Source organism: Protopterus annectens, chromosome 9.part0 (assembly GCF_019279795.1).
Source record: "Protopterus annectens isolate FY-2018-M chromosome 9.part0, PAN1.0, whole genome shotgun sequence".
In the NCBI taxonomy this organism is placed as follows: Eukaryota; Metazoa; Chordata; order Ceratodontiformes; family Protopteridae; genus Protopterus; species Protopterus annectens.
Window position 1 is genome coordinate 1,131,078,955 of NC_056743.1, and position 19,751 is coordinate 1,131,098,705.

A 19,751-nucleotide genomic window follows, 5' to 3' on the forward strand; every position below is an offset into this window, starting at 1 on the left:
TCTGTTACGCAAATATTCTCCTTCCTTTTCAGATTTTAATTGGTTTTATTGCGGGTAGTATAGCAGTTATAGAAATCTGCCAATGACAGTGGGATATTGGGGTATGAGTTTGAAATCTATGTCTGCTGAAGTGTTGTACATTACTTAAATCACTTCTGAGAATGATGGAAACATGAGAGAGAGCTTAGAAATCTCTCTCTCTCTCTCTCTCTCTCTATATATATATATATATATATATATATAGATATAGATATATATTAATCAGAGTGTCATGTTTCTGTCCAAAGCAAATAATGCTGGATCATTCTACTCACTATATATTTCAAGCATGTAGCCACACAACCTCAGTTTATGAGCATAGTAATGCTAATTATGTTGACATAAATATCATTAATTTAACATAAATGTATTCAAAGGGCAGTCTTTGAGTGAATCAGGCAAGGAACTGAAAAAAGGTACATTAAGAAGTTGCTTTTTTAATTTATTTTGTAGTTCTTTTTATATAACTAGACACATTCATGCACCAAGTTTTAAACAAATAAAATGGTTAACACTCATAATAACTAGCATATGTCAATTGCAGTGCCTTGCAATCCCACATTTTAAAGCATCATTCACTTGTCTTCATATTACCATGGCATACTAAAGGAACATGACTTGTCCATTTTCTGTGTGAACTTGTATGACACATCTGAATTGGAGTAAAGACAAAGCCATTTTAAATTAATTGAACTATAAATAATTTTATTCAGATTTTCCAACTGTTATAATTATGGAATGTAACATACTTTTCTTTCTGTTTATTGTATTCTCAAAAAAGGTAGAATGAACTGTTTCCAGGCTCTGTTTGACTTTGTTATAACCTTTTCTTTTGCAGCAAAGAGACCTCTTGTTACCGAAAGACAGCTTATGATTCTTGCAGGAAATTTTGGAAAAGAATGGAAAAATATTGGAATCCAGTTCTTAGGATTTGCAAACTATGAAATAGAACAATTTGATGAAGGGAACACGGATTTCAAGATGAAAGTTTTTTATATGTTGCTTCACTGGAAAAGGAGAGGAAAAGAAAAGGCAACTCCGCGCAAACTGTATAAAATTCTTTCTAAGCCAGATGTACCTCTGTCCATAGATAAACTCAGTTGTCTACAGAAGGAAAAGAGGAAGTAGTTCTCTATCTGCCATGAACAAGAACTAGAACTACAGTGTCAAGCAGAATTTGTTGCATGGATGCCACATATATCTTCTCTACTTATAAAACATCATTGTCTCTGCCTGTGTTTATATAGAAATATAGATCACTACAGTACCTTGATACCTGGCAAGTAATGAAGTGTCCCCATACTCACTAGTGATGACATTAGCAAATGACACAATAATTTCAGTACAACTGATTTTTTAGCAAAACAGTGCATTATAGTCACCAGTGTATTTGGAATTACCTCATTCATGTCAAGCTATATAATAGTCAGTAGTAAATCCAAAGGCACACCATGGACTGGGATATGTAGAAATCCTTTAATAATAAAACCAGGTTAGAACAGTAAGTGCTTTCGCATTGCACAGAACGCTTCTTCAGACTTAATGAAATTTCAAATCAAACTTATCATTTAAATAGCTATTAATAAAATAAACTGAACAATGACAAAGCATTTGAAAGTACAGGTGGAACAAAACCCTATCAAAATAAGAGGTTCCTAGTGGTGCTGATAACCAGCACTTATCACAAATACCCCTGTACATATTCTATGGTATTAATGCATCATTATAAACAATGTGTGTATACATGGCACAAAAGAATAAATATATATAAAAAACTACAATACATAGATATCTAAAACCATTAAAGTTATTATAAAAACTTCATATGTACATGGGTGTATATACTCAAAGCAGACAACTTATCACTTTCATGTGTGTATGCAACCTTATACAGCTGATAAAAACTGGCTGAAAATATATACATCTAAAAACAAACTAAAGATGTGCACTACATAACATAAAATAACATTTGCTTCTACGGACATGCTCCTAATCATGAAGAATGTGTATGAATATATGTGTATCTCCATATGGAACCATGTTCTTTACAAAACGTTATATACACACAAGTAACACTTGATATATACAAAAATGTATAATATATATAAAAAACTACAAATATCTAAAACCATTAAAAATTATTATAAAAACTTCATATGCACATGGGTGTATATACTCAAAGCAGACAACTCATCTATATATATATATTTATATATATATATATATATATATATATATATATATATATATATATATATAATATAATATAAAGCTATATAATAGTTTAATATCTTGACTTTTATTCATCTAAATGACTCTTGCTTTTGCTTACAAATGTGGCAGATAAAGGAATACTGTCACTAGAGTCACAAAGTATATAATGAGTCCGGAATGGTATGGGAACAGAAAAGACTAAACAAATATGTAGCAATTTACATGTTGACCGCATTTTATGGCAGTGAAAAGTATGTTCACAACTAGCAAATTATTTAGCAAAACAGATGTAAATAATTAAAAGTATAAGACTGGTAGAAATGGCTGATAAAGTCAGTCAGCTGTTTCTAAGATAAACATCTAAATGTAAATCCCTACAGTAAATTGACTGGAAATGGGAAAGATAGCAGGCATTCTGTAGAATGTCTACACATATGCTTGAGTTATATATATATATATATATATATATATATATATATATATTTATTTATTTATTTATTTATTTGTTCCTAATTAAGCTGTACTTTATATTAGCATCTGGCAGCTTGTTTTCATAGCTGATCCTATGAGCTGCATACCTCAACAGAACCATCATCCTTTAGGAGATACACTCAGGTGTCTTTTATTTGTGGCATTAAAGCAGCTGTAGTGACAGACTGGAAGCAATGACAAACAATGGTGCTACTACCTTATCAATACACAGCTAGGTACCTTTATCAAGAAACTTCACAACTTTTTCAAGTCTAAAAGACTCACAAAACTCCTAAGGCTCTGCCTTTTGTAACAAGTGGTCTGAAGGCTGGGAATAAAAGAGAAGATGGCAATCAATTTACTCAGAACAAATGTCTCTAGAAAGGAACTGCAACAGTGTGAGAGTAGGCAACACATTCCCCTTTTACTGATACTAGTATTGTTATGGACTGAAACTGAAAGAACTGTTCTGCTGTCCAATTGTGTTTTACTTTAGTCAGCACTGCATATTTTCTACATTTTTGTGAACAAGCTAATGTTGACAAAGTGCACCTCGGTTCATTTATTAGCATAATCTAGCAATATTTTTGAAACAGCAAAGGTAAGGCTTAAAAATTTTGACATCTCTGGAACACTGTACTAGATAAAGAAGTCTAGACAATTAATAATTTATGGCAAAAGTCAAAACAACAAAGACTGCTGACTAAGAGTATGGAGTAAAGCAGTGACAAATAATGAAGAATAAAATACTCCAAACTACCACAACTAAAAAGCATAAAAAATATTTATTGGTGAGCGCTTTCACCTTCAGGCTGATGAAGCGGTGTTTGTCTACTGCAAAAGTGCTCACTAATAAATATTTTTCATGCTTTTTCAATCGTGGTAGTTTAGAATATTTTATTTTTCATTATTTTTAATTAATAATGTATCTGTTAAGCCTTAAAACAAGCCATGCATTGTGCAAATTTTTGAGTAAGTGCAAACTGTGTTGTGATGCACAGAACAATTCTTACATCATGCTGTAGTAGCAAGTGTAGTGTTAAATATTAAATGATTTCACACTACCTGTAAATAAGACATGCTTCTAAATTGCTAGATGGTAGAAGTTGATTTATAAACCTAGCTATCTTTATCTTTGTTCACTTAATGCATTAATTTTACATATGTAGTTACATTACATATAAGCTTAGGTTTCTAAATAACCTTTGATAGTAGCATGATAAGACTGTGATCTTTAGGCATTATTTTTGTTTGGTATGGACCACATTTTGATATGTTCTTGTTCAGCTTTTCAATTTGTACTATTTGTAATAAACAGTTTTCTATTAAAGAATGGTTCTAACAAAACAAGATATCCTTAGTTGTAATGCTGTTTCTCCCCCCTACTATCTGCTTAATTTATCCAGTTAGTCCCACTAGACTTGTAGCCTCTTTTTACAGAAGACCCAAGGTGGTATTTATATGACTAGGGGAAATTTGACCAGCGAATCATGGAACTTCCACTACTAGTTATGGCACTAGTAGTGTGTGTGACTGAGTGAGAGAGTCTTTTCCATTCCTAGTGCAGTGGTGGGTGGGAAAATGACACACAAAGATGGTGATTGAGAGAGAAGGAGATGAGGTGATTGCTGATTCTGTGGTGATGTTTTCTGGTCTGGTTTGAGGTGTGGAAAAAGAAGATTGAATTGAAGATTCAGAAGTAATCTTCCAGAGAGAACTGTTTGACGTGTCAAGCATTGAGGAAGGAATTACAATTACAACCCCTTGTCAGGAGGGTTGCGTGATGATATACTGGAAAATCTTTTGCAGCAGAGTGAATTGGAGATGGGGAAAAATGCTTTACTGGGTGAAATAATGGAAAGGCTGAGCAGTAAGGAAGCAAAATAGAAGAAACTATTTGTGGAGATAGTAGGCATATGAATGGACACAGAAACTGAGAAAAAGAAAATAGAAGATTTAGAAAAGAAATTTGTTGTGAGAATACAAAGTAAAGAAGTAAAATTGGGCAGGTATGAGATTTGGGATAAGTTAGTTGTACCTTTGGGTATAAAAACACAGGGAGTAACAGCTTTTATTCTAATTAAAAAAAGAGACACACTTTGACATTGTTTGAGACTGCTGATATCTTGGAAACTTTTTTAAAGAAATATGGAAAGAAAAAGACATTTATTGTTGGAATAATTATGTTGTAAAGACTTTTTTTGAGAAACATAGAAAAAATGAATATACAGCCTGGAATGGATATTGAAAGAGACACTGTAAAATATTTATTAAAAGTTTCTGCAATGAAGTAAAGGACATTTCAAAAGTCTTTGATAATATAGGACTCTGAATATGAATGTGGGACTGTAATGTTATTTTGAAAATAGAACATGGTAAAATTGTACATATTCCAAGTATGATTAATGTTGATGGACTCTTTGCTGTTAAGTATTGGGGACAACCAAAACATGTTTTTTTTCTGTGGGAAGGAGGGACATTTCATAAGTAATTGTGATAAAAAAGTTATTTATGTGGGGGAAATGGGTCATAATGCAAAAAGATTGGAGAAAAATGTGTTATAAATGTAAGCAAATGGGACACATATGGACAGATTTTGAGAATGAGAGGAAGTTAAAATGTGAAATTGAACATCAAAATATAAATGATAATGAGATAATGCAGTTGGAAGAACAACAAAAAGAGAAGAGAGAAAGTAATAATAGAAATCAAGAAGAGGGTTTAGATACTATTCAAAAAGGGGAAGGGGAGAAAGAGAGTGGAAAAGAAATTAGTGATGATGAGGATATAAACTGGAAAGCATTTAAGAAGAAAAATACATCTGGGAAAAGACTTAAAGATAGGAAAAGAAAATTTCAGGAAACAGGAATAAAAGTTAAAAAGAAAGGAACTAGATAATTAAAATAATTTTTCATAAATTAAAAAGAAGAGTAGTAAATAATCTTAGCATTTTATCTATTAATGTTAACAGTATTGATAATATAGCTATGATAATTGTAATAATAAAATGGTGTAAGAGTTATGGAGTAGATCTGATAGTATTAGAAGATGTTAGGATTTTGGATAAAGAAAGAGAACAAACAGACATTATGGCTAGGTGGCATAATATGAAATTTGGGACATGAAAATTGCTCAGGTATTACTATATTGGGGTCTATATCACTTTGTCGAAAGATTAATTGAGCAAATTGCTAATTGTCAAACCCTATTCAGTGAAAGCTCAATTAAGTCAACAATCATTTCATCAAAAAATTTTCTAGGGAAATTATATGGTTGGCCATCATTGGGATTTGCCCTTTTCCCCATTGTCATGCGCTCTCAGAGTTAGTATATTTAGTTAAGGTGGGTATGGAGATTGAATCCCCCACTTTGCAGGGTTTTACATTTTGCTGTATTTGTTATGGACAGTTGCTGGTCAACTACTTTTGTTCCCTAGGAAACATTTGGCTGAAACAGTTGTTCGCTTAATTGAGCTTTCACTGATTTCAATTCAATGATTTCAGATTTGCTCAGTTAAGCTTTCGACAAAGTGATATAGACCAGCTATATTGTATAGGAAAGGAATACAAAATTTAGATTATACATTAGTTAGACTAGGAAGATTGATGGTAGTGGATTTTAGATGGGAAAGAATAGTGTACAAATTAATAGCAATATATACTTATGTGTTATATAAAGACAGGGAGAAATTATTTTTCGACATATATTAAATTATGTCATAGTGAATATGGATATTATAATAATAGGAGATTTTAATTGTAATTTAAGACATAAGCAAAAAAGTAGAATACAGTAGAGAGTTGATTATCCCAATGTCAATTATCCAAAACATCAGTTATCCAAATGCAGCTTTCCAAAGTTTTCGGGTAGGAAAAACCATAAATTCTGAATATGAAAATATGTCATACATATTCACTTGTGCATGTTTTTTGAGCTTGTAGCCTGCTTGTGTGTGAAAAATATTCTTTATTGTTCATGGGAATTGATGAATGGTTGAAAAGTGTATTCCCTGCATGAACCCCCCCCCCCGGGATTTTAGAAGTATTTTTATCTGGTTCAATTATATGTTTGATTTTCCAAACAGTTTGATTATCTGAACTACCGTAGGTCCCAATTAAGTCAGATAATCGACTTTCTATGTAGATAAGAATGCAATGGAGGAGATAAAATGTGGAAATCAAAAATTATAGAATTTTAAGTAAGAACACATATTGGACAGGGACATTTCAAAGACGAATAGAATATTTCCTTTTCTCTAAAACTATAAAAGTGATTATAGAACAAGTAGGAGAGACATGTTTTTCAGGCCATCTAGCAATATGATTTGAGATAGATGAAAATAAAGGATATATTAAAATAGGAAAATGTATTAAGAGAATACATGAAAAACAGTTGAATAAGACTAATCAGGAAGACATAATAAAGTTATGGATCACTTAATGAAAAACCTTTGTAAGAATTGATCAGAATGGTGGATAATACTTAAAAGAAAAATATAAGAAGATGTATTTAATATGGGAGAATGAGAGAAGATGCAAAGATAAAAAGGGATATGGACAAGTTAAAAAATGTTTTGAGTAGTTGTAAAGAAATGTTTTGAATAGTTGTAAAGAAGAAGAAATCTATAAAAAAATGAAAAAATTTGAATTATTATATAAGCAAATACATTTTTGCAGGGGAACAAAAGGAAAAAGTATCACCATATTTAAGTACAAAAGTTAAAGAAGACAATGGTGTAATGAGAGAAAAGTAGTGATGGGAAAATTGAAAAAGAGCAATCTAAAATAATGGATATTGTATTTAAATATGTGAAAGAGATGGTAAAAGAAACAGAATTAAAAAGAAAAGGTATATGGAAGGTAAAAGAGTTTACAGAAGAAATAAAGAACTGGAAAAGCAAGTTACAATAGCTGAGATAGATAAGGTAATAAAGAATGTAAATGTAGATACAGCAGCTGGATTGGATGGCACAGGATATCAAATGTATGCAAAATTAAAGATATGGCAAAAAGAAATTTAAATAAACATATTTAATGAGTGGTTAAATGATTGGATAAATTATGAGAAAATATGTGAGAGTGTGATGAGATGTATATGGAAAAAGGGAGAATAGAATGAAATCAAAAACTGGAGATGTGTAGCATTGAATGATTGTGATAATAAGTTATTCATGAAAGTAATACAGAAAAGATTAGAAGGGAAATTATACTGGGTCTGTATTAGAACATCAAAGTTTCAGGTCTTCAAATGTTCTAATATTGACACCTAGCAATCGAAAACCGGTAAGACCGAAAATTTAGAACATCAAATTTTTTCCTAGGGAAAAAAATTCACTGTTCCAAAACACATACACACAACACAAACACACCAAACAAACAGCAATCCACACACACACACACACACACACACACACACACACACACACACACACACACACACCTAAAATCTTACATCTAAACCTACACTAAACTGTACATACACCACTATCTATGCACTTACCTTAACCCAAACCCTAACCCTAAGGTACATCACTATAGAACACACACCTCACCCGCGCCCTAACCCTAATTCACCTATCCCACCCTAACCCTCCCGTCCAAACATTCGCACACTTACCTGACCCACGCCCAAACCCTAACTCACCTATCCCACCATAACCCTCATGTCCACACAATTGTACACTTACCTGAACCCGACCGTAACTTTCCACCGCAGAGCTGAAAATAGTAAAGCAACAGGAACGGACAACCAAATTCTTTCCCTAGGAAAGAATTCGGTTATCTAAAACTTTGCTATTTTCAGCTTTCGTTTACTAGGTGAAAATATTAGAAAATTCAAAGACCTGAAACTTCGATGTTCTAATATAGATCCATTATACTATATAATTGAAAAAGATGTTTATGGGGTTAGAATAAAAGGAATTCAAGAAATGTTAATGATAATTAAGGAAATAGTAGATAAGCCAATGGAGATGATGTAGCATTATAAAAATAACCAAGAAACAAGTAAAATAATGTCACTGAGGATCAAAAATAGTTTAAAAAACATAACATTTATTAGAGATTAAGCACTTTTGTCACACTGATAAGACTTCATCAGAATAACCAGCAACTAAAATACCTACATTTTCTAATGTCCTTAAAGAAAATCCATTGTTTAATTAAAATAATTATGTGATTACACCACTAGTTCAATTCTTAAAGAAACATGAATGAATTTAAAAACTTAAGGCATGTAATAATATACACAGTTTATAAAAAGAATTTGCTGCATACACACACACACACACACACACACACACACACACATATATATATATATACACACACACACACACACACGCGCGCGCGCGCGCGCGCGCACACACACACACACACACACACACACACACAGAGCATAAAAGGTTACATGTAAAAATATAAAATTACAATTTATTAGCCCTGATATTCAAAACTGGTGCTATTGATGCATATTCATTCAATTCTGGTGAAAAAATGTCACATAGCCTAAGCTGCCAAATAAGTCCTCTATTATTAAGCCATCCTTTCCAGTCCACCCTCGGGTTAATATTAATTTTTTTCCAAAATTCCAAAGGAGAACTTTCTAAATCCAGTATAGCCGATTGAGTGTTTGTACAAGGCACTATTTTCTTTGTGGTTGGCAAAATCTCAAAGATGTTTATAGATGCATGTTTTAAACACATGGTTTGTCCTGCCAACAAAGAATGATGGACAACTGTCATACTTTGCCAGGTAAACTGTTGTAGAACAGTTCCCTTTCTGGAATTTTATTTTAATATTAAGGATGTTATCAAGTACCAGGGTTTGTGTCTTTATTATAAAAGAGCATTGTTTACAACATCTGCAAGGGATAGTACCCCTGTTAGTTGATGAAATCTGAACTGCTTAAAATTAGATGCTGTTTTTATTATGAAAATTGGTTCATCCCCTACTATATTATGTATATCTGAATTCACTTTGAAAATATTCCAGTTTCTCTTAACCATCTCCCTTATCCCTTTAAAAAAAGATTATGTTGTATGAGATGTTTTTTTTCATATTTGACCTCATTTTCATCAGTTGGTGACTTGTCAAGAGCTATTCCTAGAAGGGGTTTAAATCTATCCCCCATTCATTAAACTCTTCTTTAATCAAGCCACGAACTAAGTTATCTGGGTAACCTCTCACAAGAAACATTTCTTTCAGCTTAACCAATTCATCCTACAGCTCTTTATAGTAGGATGTCATCCCTGACACCCTAATTGTTTGACCTTTCACCAAGATTTTCTTTTGTGTAAAGGGGTGGCATCTAGTAACATAAATACATATTACAAATGTCTTTTTTCTATATACATTTGACTTAAATCCTGATATTGTGTGAGATATAAGGGTATCAAGATAGTTTACCCTCTTCCAATGTAGTTATAAGTAAATCTTAAAAAATCCAGAGTTTTGTCTAGATACTCAACAAATGAGTGAACTCTGTATTGTCCCAGAAAATAAAAATGTCACCAATGAACCTTAAATACAGGTGGATATTCTTGGAAAACCTAGTATTAAAAACATATTGATTTTCTCATTCTAACAAAACAGTATTGGCAAAAACAGGGGTCCAGGCTGCACCCATTGTGACACCCCTCATTTCTTAAAAAAAATTCCCCTTCAAAAAAGATAAACTTGTCTAAAATGAGAGACATTACCTCCACCAACAAAACCACTTTATCATTGGATAAGGAGGAAAATGTTTAAAGGTGTCATGAAACTATTCAAGCCCTTCATTTTTAGGGATAACAGTGAAGCGGTCCATAATATCAGTGGTTAAAAATATTAGATCCTTCCTCCAAATGTTATTTTTTAAATGTCCCAAGAAGTTCCAGGAATCTTTAATGAGATGTGGTGCTTCTTCAGTAGCATGTTTTCCCCACTTGTTGGCCAGAACTGCAAAGAGACAAGTCTTTGATCCCTGTACTGAAATAATTGACCTGAAAGGAGGTTTAACCATATTCTTATGAATTTTGGCATACCAAAAATTATAGGAATAGTGGGTTTGTAATTTGATAAACAATTGAAGGTCTAAATATCAATATGATTTAAAATGTACTCTTTTAGATAAGAATCACTTCTGTGGTATGCAATGTTAATTTAATTTTTAGTTACAGGGGTATAAGTTTCAGTGTTATGCAAGATTGCAAGATGTCCATCATCAAGTTGGAATAGTCTTATGCATGAAATAACACTATTCCACCCTCCTTATCAGGTTTAACCTAAGTTCTTCCAAAAGTTCTTTTTCTTTCCTGTTAATATTGTAAATTATCTGTTTGCTATGAGAATGCATCTTATAGATATCCTCCATCACTATTCTTTCAAAAAGTTGTATAGAAGGATGTAATGGAGGATTAAAAGTACTACATTTTTTAAGACAGCCACCATTATGTGAAATACCTGAAACTTCACTGTGAGTTTTATCATGGAAAAAGACGTTAAATTTAAGCTTCCTTGTAAATAATTTAAGCGCTACCTTATAAAAGCAAAGTAAATGGTCCTTAGTTATGTGGAATTAGTGTAGTTATAAATATTAAAGCCCCTGCAAGAATTAGCAATACCATCATACCCCATATTTATCTTCCCCTCTTTCTCCTCCCCACTTCAGATAATCTTTCTGGGGGGGAACAGTGTGGGGATTTCTGAAAATATTGTCTTGAATCCAAAACCTGTTTCAATTGACTTGCCAGTCTCAATGAATGTCTCGGTAACTGAAAATCTTAAGGTTCGGCAGAAAAAATGTTAACATCTACCATTTCCCTAATGCGTCTCCTACCTATATCTGACCTATAATTCTCAGGTGGTAAATGGGCATCAGGATCAGAAAACACCATTTTTATACCAGACAGGGAGATGTAAATGTGAGATAGAATAAGCCATTTTATTATTATATTTTTATCAGACTTAAGAAGATTTAAATGTGAGATAGAATAAGTCATTTTTTTCTTTATATTACTTAAAGTCCCACTCTAGTTTATGCTTTTTCTCCATAAAAACATTATTGCATCTTTTATCTACCTTGACTCATACTTCCACTTATAAACCCTTGTAGAAAAAAGAGCAAACCATCCATAATTTGCTGGTTGAGGTTTTCAAGCTTTAGATTTAATGTCCCTAAAAATGTCTTATTGTAATTACTAATCTTTTGAACAAGCTCAAAACCACATTTATCAAAGAATGTAATACAATCATCCAATATCTCATTATAATTTAAACCAAATGGAAATTTATATAAGCGTAAGCACTGAGGCATAATATTCAAATTGCAATATTCTCTCAACTATTCCCAATTTGTACACTTTTGAATTTCATTAACCTTTTTTCAAAAAGGTAGATTAAATTCCTTAAGGATGGGTAACTGTTATGTCCAACATTATTCATGTTAACTACTGAACCAACATCAGTTTGGAAACAAAATGTTTTTTATATTATATATTTAAAACCAAAGGTAGTGGAAATATAATTTATTACTTCAGATGTACCAGCAATATTATTGTTCAGTTCAGCACAAGCAGACTGCTCTACTAAATGCAGCCATACATCTCTTAATGAGGGAGAAACGGTACCTGCAACTTTGTCATAAGTCCATGCCGGTCCTTCACTGTTGTATCCATTGGTGGCCAGTCACAAATCTTGTTGAAGAGTAACAGCATTTTAAACAAAAATGATGTTGTTCTGAGTTAGAAATCCATGTCGTATTGAAAAATTATTCTGCGAGTAAGCCACACTTCTCACTTCATGAGGAGTGGAACTGGGGGTGTGTCCTAACTCTGGAACCAGAGAGGAGGTAGAAACTCCTGTCTTCTATTTATGCCCTCTGTCCTCCAGCTGGGAAGGAAGTTTAATTGGCCTTGTGAGGTCACCTTTCAGAGTCTCAATGTCCTCTTTCAGCTGCACTACTTCAGAATTGTTGGCCCACGAATTAGACAAAGTAATGTTATCCAGTTAATCCATAATGCTCCCCGCACACCAAAATGAAGCCAAGCCAATAGAGATGATAAAGCATTATAAAAATAACCAAGAAACAAGTAAAATAACACCACCGAGATTCCAAAATGGTTTAAAAAACATAAAATGTATTAGAGATTGAGTGCCTTCATCCCATTGAGGAGGCTTTATCTGAATAACCAGCTGATTTACTTGTTTCTTGGTTAAATAGTAAATGATACTAAGGAAGGTCAGACAGAAACAAAATTAAAAGTGGCAGGTATAAATAAAGCATTTGACTCAACACAGCATGATATTTTATAACACTTAATGGAAGAATATAATTTAAGTATAAAAATTAAAAAGTATGTGAATCAGTTTGGTTTAGTGAAAAAAGGAGATGAGAAGAGGTATAAAACAGGGATGTCCAATGAGTAGTTTGTGTTTATAATGGTTATGAATACTGTAATGAAAGCATTAAATTAAAAGTTGGATAAGACATAAAACAAATGGGGATAAAGTATCTGTTTTGATGTCTTATGCTGATGATATAATATTAATAGCAAAACATGGAAAATAAATGGGTAAAGTGATTAGAAATATATATAATAGATTGCAAAAAGTTGGTTTGAATATTAATAAAGAAAACTGTAAAGGTTTAGGAGGTGAGAAAGATTTAGAAGGTATACAATTTAGGAAAGCAATATCAGTGTTAGAAATTGAATTTGGAGAGTATGATTTAATAAAGGAACAATGGAAAAACATTTTTGAGAAACTTACAAGGACTTAAAGTTATGTGGAGTAGGTAAAAGTTGTCATTATATAAAAAACTACATTGATAAATTCATATGGATGGAGAAAGTATACTTAGCCAGAGTATGTGTGTGTGTGTGTGTGTGTGTGTGTATATATATAAATATATATATATATATATATATATATATATATATATATATATATATATATATAATTGCAAGAGATATGAACAACAATTTACTGAAATTATCTTTCAGTTTATTTGGGGATCCAAATTAAATCCGGTCAAAAGAGGAGTTTTGTATATGGAAAAAGACAAAAGGGGTCTAGGTTTATTGAACCCGGCAGTGTATGGAGCATCATTAAAATTATATATGGTTCTGAGATAAGCAGAAAAGAGAATACGTTGGTGTTCAATATGTTTACAGAAAAATATAAAAAAAAATAGAATTTAAAATAAGTAAAAAAGGAATGGAAAAATGAAAATATAAGGATGCACCAAGAAAAAATAAAAATCTGGAAATTAAAAATTGACAACATTGATGAAAATAGGAAAAGCTGGTATAAAAGCATTATGAGACAAAATTATTATGTGAATCCTTGGGAACATTTAACCGAAGACAAAGTTAAAGCTGTAAAGCAAAGAAATAATTGATGTATGAAAAAGGTTATATATAAAGATTTCTTATGGAGGTTACAAATTAATAAATTACCCTTCAAAGGAAGTATGTCATATAAAACAGTTAATGAAAGAGTATGTTTTTATTGTGGAGAATATGAAATAACAAAACCTGTTTTTTAACGTGTAAGGGAGTTAAAATGTGTGGAAAAAGATGTGTTTTTTATGGGAAATATAGTAAAGAATATTAATAATTTGGATAAAAATATTTGGTATAATTTGAACAATTTGAAATGAAAGGTTAAATGACAGTATGTTTAATGGCAAATGGATACTACCAATTATAAGGGAAATCAAGTGGTGGTTATGGAGAAAAGAGTGGGAGTCTGTATGAAGGTAAGTAATGAAGGAATATAATTTGAAATGTTAGTTCTTTCTGTAAATATGTGACTATGTATATGGTTAATAAGTTGTAAATGCAAATCCCTTACTCTTTTCAATAGGTACCATGGCATCTTTAACATCCACCCAACCTATAAGCTATGACCTTGTTTTAATGCAAGAGTGAAACAGCCTTTCTTATGCTACACTGCAGTGTCAACAAACAATCTACCCAGTGGGTGAAAATAAAATAAAGATATTATTTGCCAAAAGTGACTTTGTTACTTGTTGTGCCACTGACACTGCTAATTTATTTGCAGAGGAGGCAGATCTGGTATATTAAGAAGGTATCAGATAGCTTTAAGTACAGAATGGTAACCTTCAAAATATATGAATAGGAATAATGGGTTGAAAAAAAAAGAAGTACAATGAAAAATGCCAATCAGGTGCAAAGATTGAGTTAGGAATTTTTAATGCAGAAATTAAAGAAACTCTAGTTCACTGTTGAAAAGTAGGATAGTATGTTCTTTATAATTAATGGTGAGTTGAACTGCAGCAGTTGCATAATAAAGTTGAAAATAAAGAAAAGTTGAAATGTGGTCTCAGGAAAGCCACACCTAATACATAACACTATGTTCTTAACTACATGGAGAAGTTGTGACTAAGTACAAGGAGCAATGGGTAACTGAGATAAAAAAAAGAGTATTAATACCAAGCATAAATACTTTACTATTACTTGCTAGCTGCTGCAATAGGCACCCAGACAAAATGCATAGCCTGCAAGAAATTTGGTCCAGCAATGTGTTGCCCATATTGTTGAATAATGCATATGAAATTAAGGTATACCATGTGAATTTTGTGCCCACATTATGCAAAAATATGCAGTCATATTGTTATTACTGTCTGTTCATCTGTAATTAATACCAAGCTTCCCCTGTTAATTTTAATTTATATCACAGTTTATCTGGCCATATGTCACACTCCTCTCTTAGCTCTGCTCTTAATCTGACATTGATCAGTGCAGGGTTGCATTACATTATTAAGCTCAATTAATATTACTGATGGCTCCATTTGATGCCTTCTTTCTTCATTGTATGTTGTATTTTGCTGTTGTGAGCAGCTCTGTGAAAGCCTGTGCAGAACCCTTAATAGTCAATAAAATATGATATGGATAATGACTGAAAAGTAGTAGGGGAAAGGATAACAAAGGAGTTCCACACCATTTTTGAGCATGTGCAATTTAAAGGACTGTATACAATTTATGTAACTAAAATGTGGCTAAAATAATACAGCCAGATATACGGTATAACGGTGTCTAGTGGAGCTGAAAGTGGAACAGGCGGTATCCTTGACACTCCTGTTTATTAAACACAAGTGGTTCCTTAAGAATCAGGTAAATATTCAGACTATTCACAACAGTTATCATTTAGTAACAAAAGGGAACTTCAACCTATTGAATCATGTTAGTAGTATAGAAATAATAGCAAACAGTGTTTAAAGAGCATACCTGGTACCTTCTACATGGATTTATTTAAAAATGTATTTTTATCAGTTCAACTTATACTTTTTTTAAGAGCAGTAACCTATTTCCTTGCAATTTCTAATTTAAATAAACCGTATCAATATAAAATACACACATATAGTCTGCAGACAAAAAAAAAACTAAAGGAAGACCAATGAACTATTATTCCACTGAGAGTTTTCCTTGTGCCAGTACTTTTCAATTTTTTCATATCAGAGACAGCAAAATGAAAAGAGGTAAAATAATGCTTTTTGCATAGGATACAAAAGGGAGTAACTTAGTAAAATGCATGGAGTAGTTTATAAATGAAAAGATACCAGCAAAAGAAATAAATCTGATATATAGTGGCAGAGGTTTTACATTTAAGAAGAAGGAAGTCATGCACATGGGTAAGGTGATATGAGAGAGCAAGAGAGAGAGAGAGAGAGTGACAGTCAGTTTGTAAAATATTGGACACCACAAGAAATTAGTGCATTACTATGCTGACAATTCATGTGAGCTATAAAGCAACACATTTCACTGGGGGGGTATTTTCTTTAGATTCATTGGCAACTATTGGGCTTATGAAGTGTGATACAGGGATTTGTGCTTGGAGTACTTCTGCAAGTGACATAAGAATGCAGATATTTCTTTTAAAGTGCTTAATCCAGCTGACGTGGGGCTGTATATTTTTTATTTCTGGTAATTTTATATTAAACAGACAGATTATATAATCCACGATACAGAACATTCTTTTATTAGAAAATGTATTAAGTCCCAGAGCTATTGTTAAGCATGAGCCCAAATGAGAATGTCTTACAAACCACTATCAGTGTAGTTATAATTGTGCATAACACTCACATCTCTGAGTGCCCTAGTGCAATTATAAAATAAGCAGCTATATTTTACGATCATTAAAGTTCAAAGAAAGTACATTTTAAGAGAATTCTATACACATTCTGTATGGATGATGGCACAGAAAGTTAAGGCTGTGTGCAGTAGTTCCTGTGGTACAGGCTTTGATTCTCCCAGCTTCCCTTAGCCTTCTGTATGACTTTGAGCAAGTCACATAACCAGGTATTACTCTCGGAATGCCCCTGAAAAGGGACTTTGTGTCCAGTGGGCCTACCTGGTTAACATGTAGATATTATTACCGAATTTTGATGTCAAATAGCCTTTTCTCCAAATGTAACATGAATTTGATGCAGCAAAATATATATGGGGTAACCAAACATAGCTGAAAATAAATTATTTCAGGTCAGTTCACAAATTGTAAGTATATAAATATATATCAAATATTCCAATCTCTGTTCGAAATTTTGCCAAACATGTCTTATTAATGTCATCATTTTGAAAAATAGGTAGGGAGGGCAGCAACACAAATTGTGATTTGCTATTAAGTTATTATGGCAGAAAGATATCCCTGCCTTTTTTCCAGACTGACTGCAGTCCACTGTGTTGGACTGCTTTTTCTTTCATTTGTGCTATTCTACACAACATCAAAGCCTAAACCAACCATACTAGAAGTAGTGAATATAGTAAAAGAAATAAAAGAACTGGAAGTGGGATCTTTAGAAGAGGGTAAGAGCAAATTGCATAGAAAAAATGGAACTGCAGGAACAATACATGCAGAATAATGTTTTGGAGGAGGAATGAGGGTTAACAGAAGGAGAGAACTGAATGAGCTATTTAATGTTTGACTGAAAATGACTGCATAGAAGATTATAAGTGATGTATAATGTTTCCAACTGAAAATATGCCTGTTCAGTTTGTTTTCATTTATATGAATGTGTGATTGCCTATGCTGTAAGTGATACTTCAATAAAGATGTTTCTTGTTTTAAAAAAAAATAGTTCAGTCATGGGTTACATGTGATTTTGAGGTGCTAAAGTATGTAGGATGGCACCAAAAATAATTGTGGTAAAAAAAAAACAATCCATGTCAGTTTACACATTGCCATTAATGTTGATTAAAATGTACTTTAGGAGAAACTAATATAGGACTTGCATATCACTAAATCGCCCTTATGCTCCCTGAAATGTCTTCCTATAGCCAAAATAGGTACAGAGGGCTGTGATATATAGCATAACCATGTACCATTGATATATTTACATATGTTAGCAGAAAGATATCACTACTACTTTTCCAAGTATATTAAAGCAATAACCCACGGCTGAGTGTGGGTAATGCTAGATTTATCCACGGTTGGAGTGGCCAAACAAAGACAACCGTGGGTAAATCCAGCATTACTCACACCCAGCCGTGGGTTATTGCTATTATACAATGGTGTTAGTTTTGTGTTGTGTTATGTTTGCGTTGTTGTTTAAGTTTTTGTTTGCTTTACTTTGTATTCTTCCACTTTTTGTGAGATAAAATAGTCCACACTTTTACTTCATGTTTACTGTTTATTTTACTTGTTTTTTAAATTTAAATACAAGTTATTATTAATGTTTCAAGAGATCTTAGGAAATAATGGAGGGATGTATAACAGGGGTGAGTGGTTATTAATGTGGTGTCCGTAGTGCTGTTTGATCTTTTTTAAGTGCAGGAAAGCTGTTTTTGTACCTCTTAAATGCAGGGAAGTATAAGTGTCAGGGAGAACATACTGTAATTGCATTTTTTATTTGGAGTAGTTATTAATGTTGTTTTGCTTAGTGAATGTATATGAAGCTACAGTGTGTATGAAAAGGATAGCTTTCAAACTTTTAGTTTTTTGGCTAAAGCCAGAGTTAAGGAGATACAAAGGTTCATAGTCAGCGGCGATATTTTTTTTAAATGATTTTATGTTACGTTTGTATAGGGATGTAGCTCAGGAAGCTGAGGACTTCTATCTGTTGTTGTGTGCAGGTAACGTGTTAAACTTAATCACTTACAGAGGGTCTCAGTAAGTGCCAATTATCTTTTTCTTTAAAGGTTTTACATTACTTTTGCATAGTAACGTAGGTAAGAAAGCCAGACAGTTACCATGTACTTGTATGCATGTAAGGTGTTCTTAAAGTTTTATTTTTATTTAAGATATGCGGTATTTGTTTTATTTGTAAAATAGAGTTGCCAGTAGTTGAAAATTGTATTTTGCTTGCTGGTTAGGTGTTTTACGCAGGGTTTTGTTCATTTGAAGTTGCGGCTGCATGATATATTAGCAGCCATACTTCTTACTTAGGTTACCTTCGATTTACAATGTGCATGCTGCTTGAATTGGCCAGTCAGCATGCACGTTTTTCGTGTCTGCTAATATCGCATTGTATAATATTATATTAAACACAACACACACAGATTCACATGCAAGCATATACCTACAGGCAGTAAGGATAAGCTCTATATTCCCCATCTGGAAGAAAACAAGCCAGTAAAAATTCATGCAAAGAGAAGGAGGATAATGCAAATATTACTGATGGTGCCTATATTGCCCGAACACAATTTTTTTAGCAAATTTTTTTAGAAATGATCAAGACAAAGAGTTTTCACTATAATAAATGAAGTTTTATTATACAATACACTCTTACACTTCTATATCAGACAAGTATTAATAGTAATATAAAACCAGCTATACTTCTATGTCAGGCAAGCATTAATATTAATATCAAACCAGCTGTACTTCTATGTCAGGCAAGCATTAGTATTAATATCAAACCAGCTGTACTTCTATGTCAGGCAAGCATTAATATTAATATCAAGCCAGCTATACTTCTATGTCAGGCAAGCACTAATATTAATATCAAACCAGCTATACTTCTATGTCACACAAGCATTAATAAAAAAATCAAACCAGCTATACTTCTAAGTCAGGAAAACATTAATATTT

The 19,751-nt window shown here is 32.5% G+C and overlaps 1 protein-coding gene across 2 annotated transcripts in view; it reads left to right on the forward strand.

Moving 5' to 3' along the window:
* The window catches only part of LOC122811857, a 54,751-nt gene extending 52,600 nt beyond the window's left edge, over positions 1-2,151 (forward strand). For both annotated transcript variants that reach the window (XM_044083981.1, XM_044083980.1), the window contains one exon: positions 878-2,151. In XM_044083981.1, the coding sequence (XP_043939916.1) occupies positions 878-1,167 (290 nt within the window). In that variant the 3' untranslated portion in view covers positions 1,168-2,151. The remainder of the gene's footprint in view (positions 1-877) is intronic.
* The last annotated feature ends 17,600 nt before the right edge of the window (positions 2,152-19,751 follow it).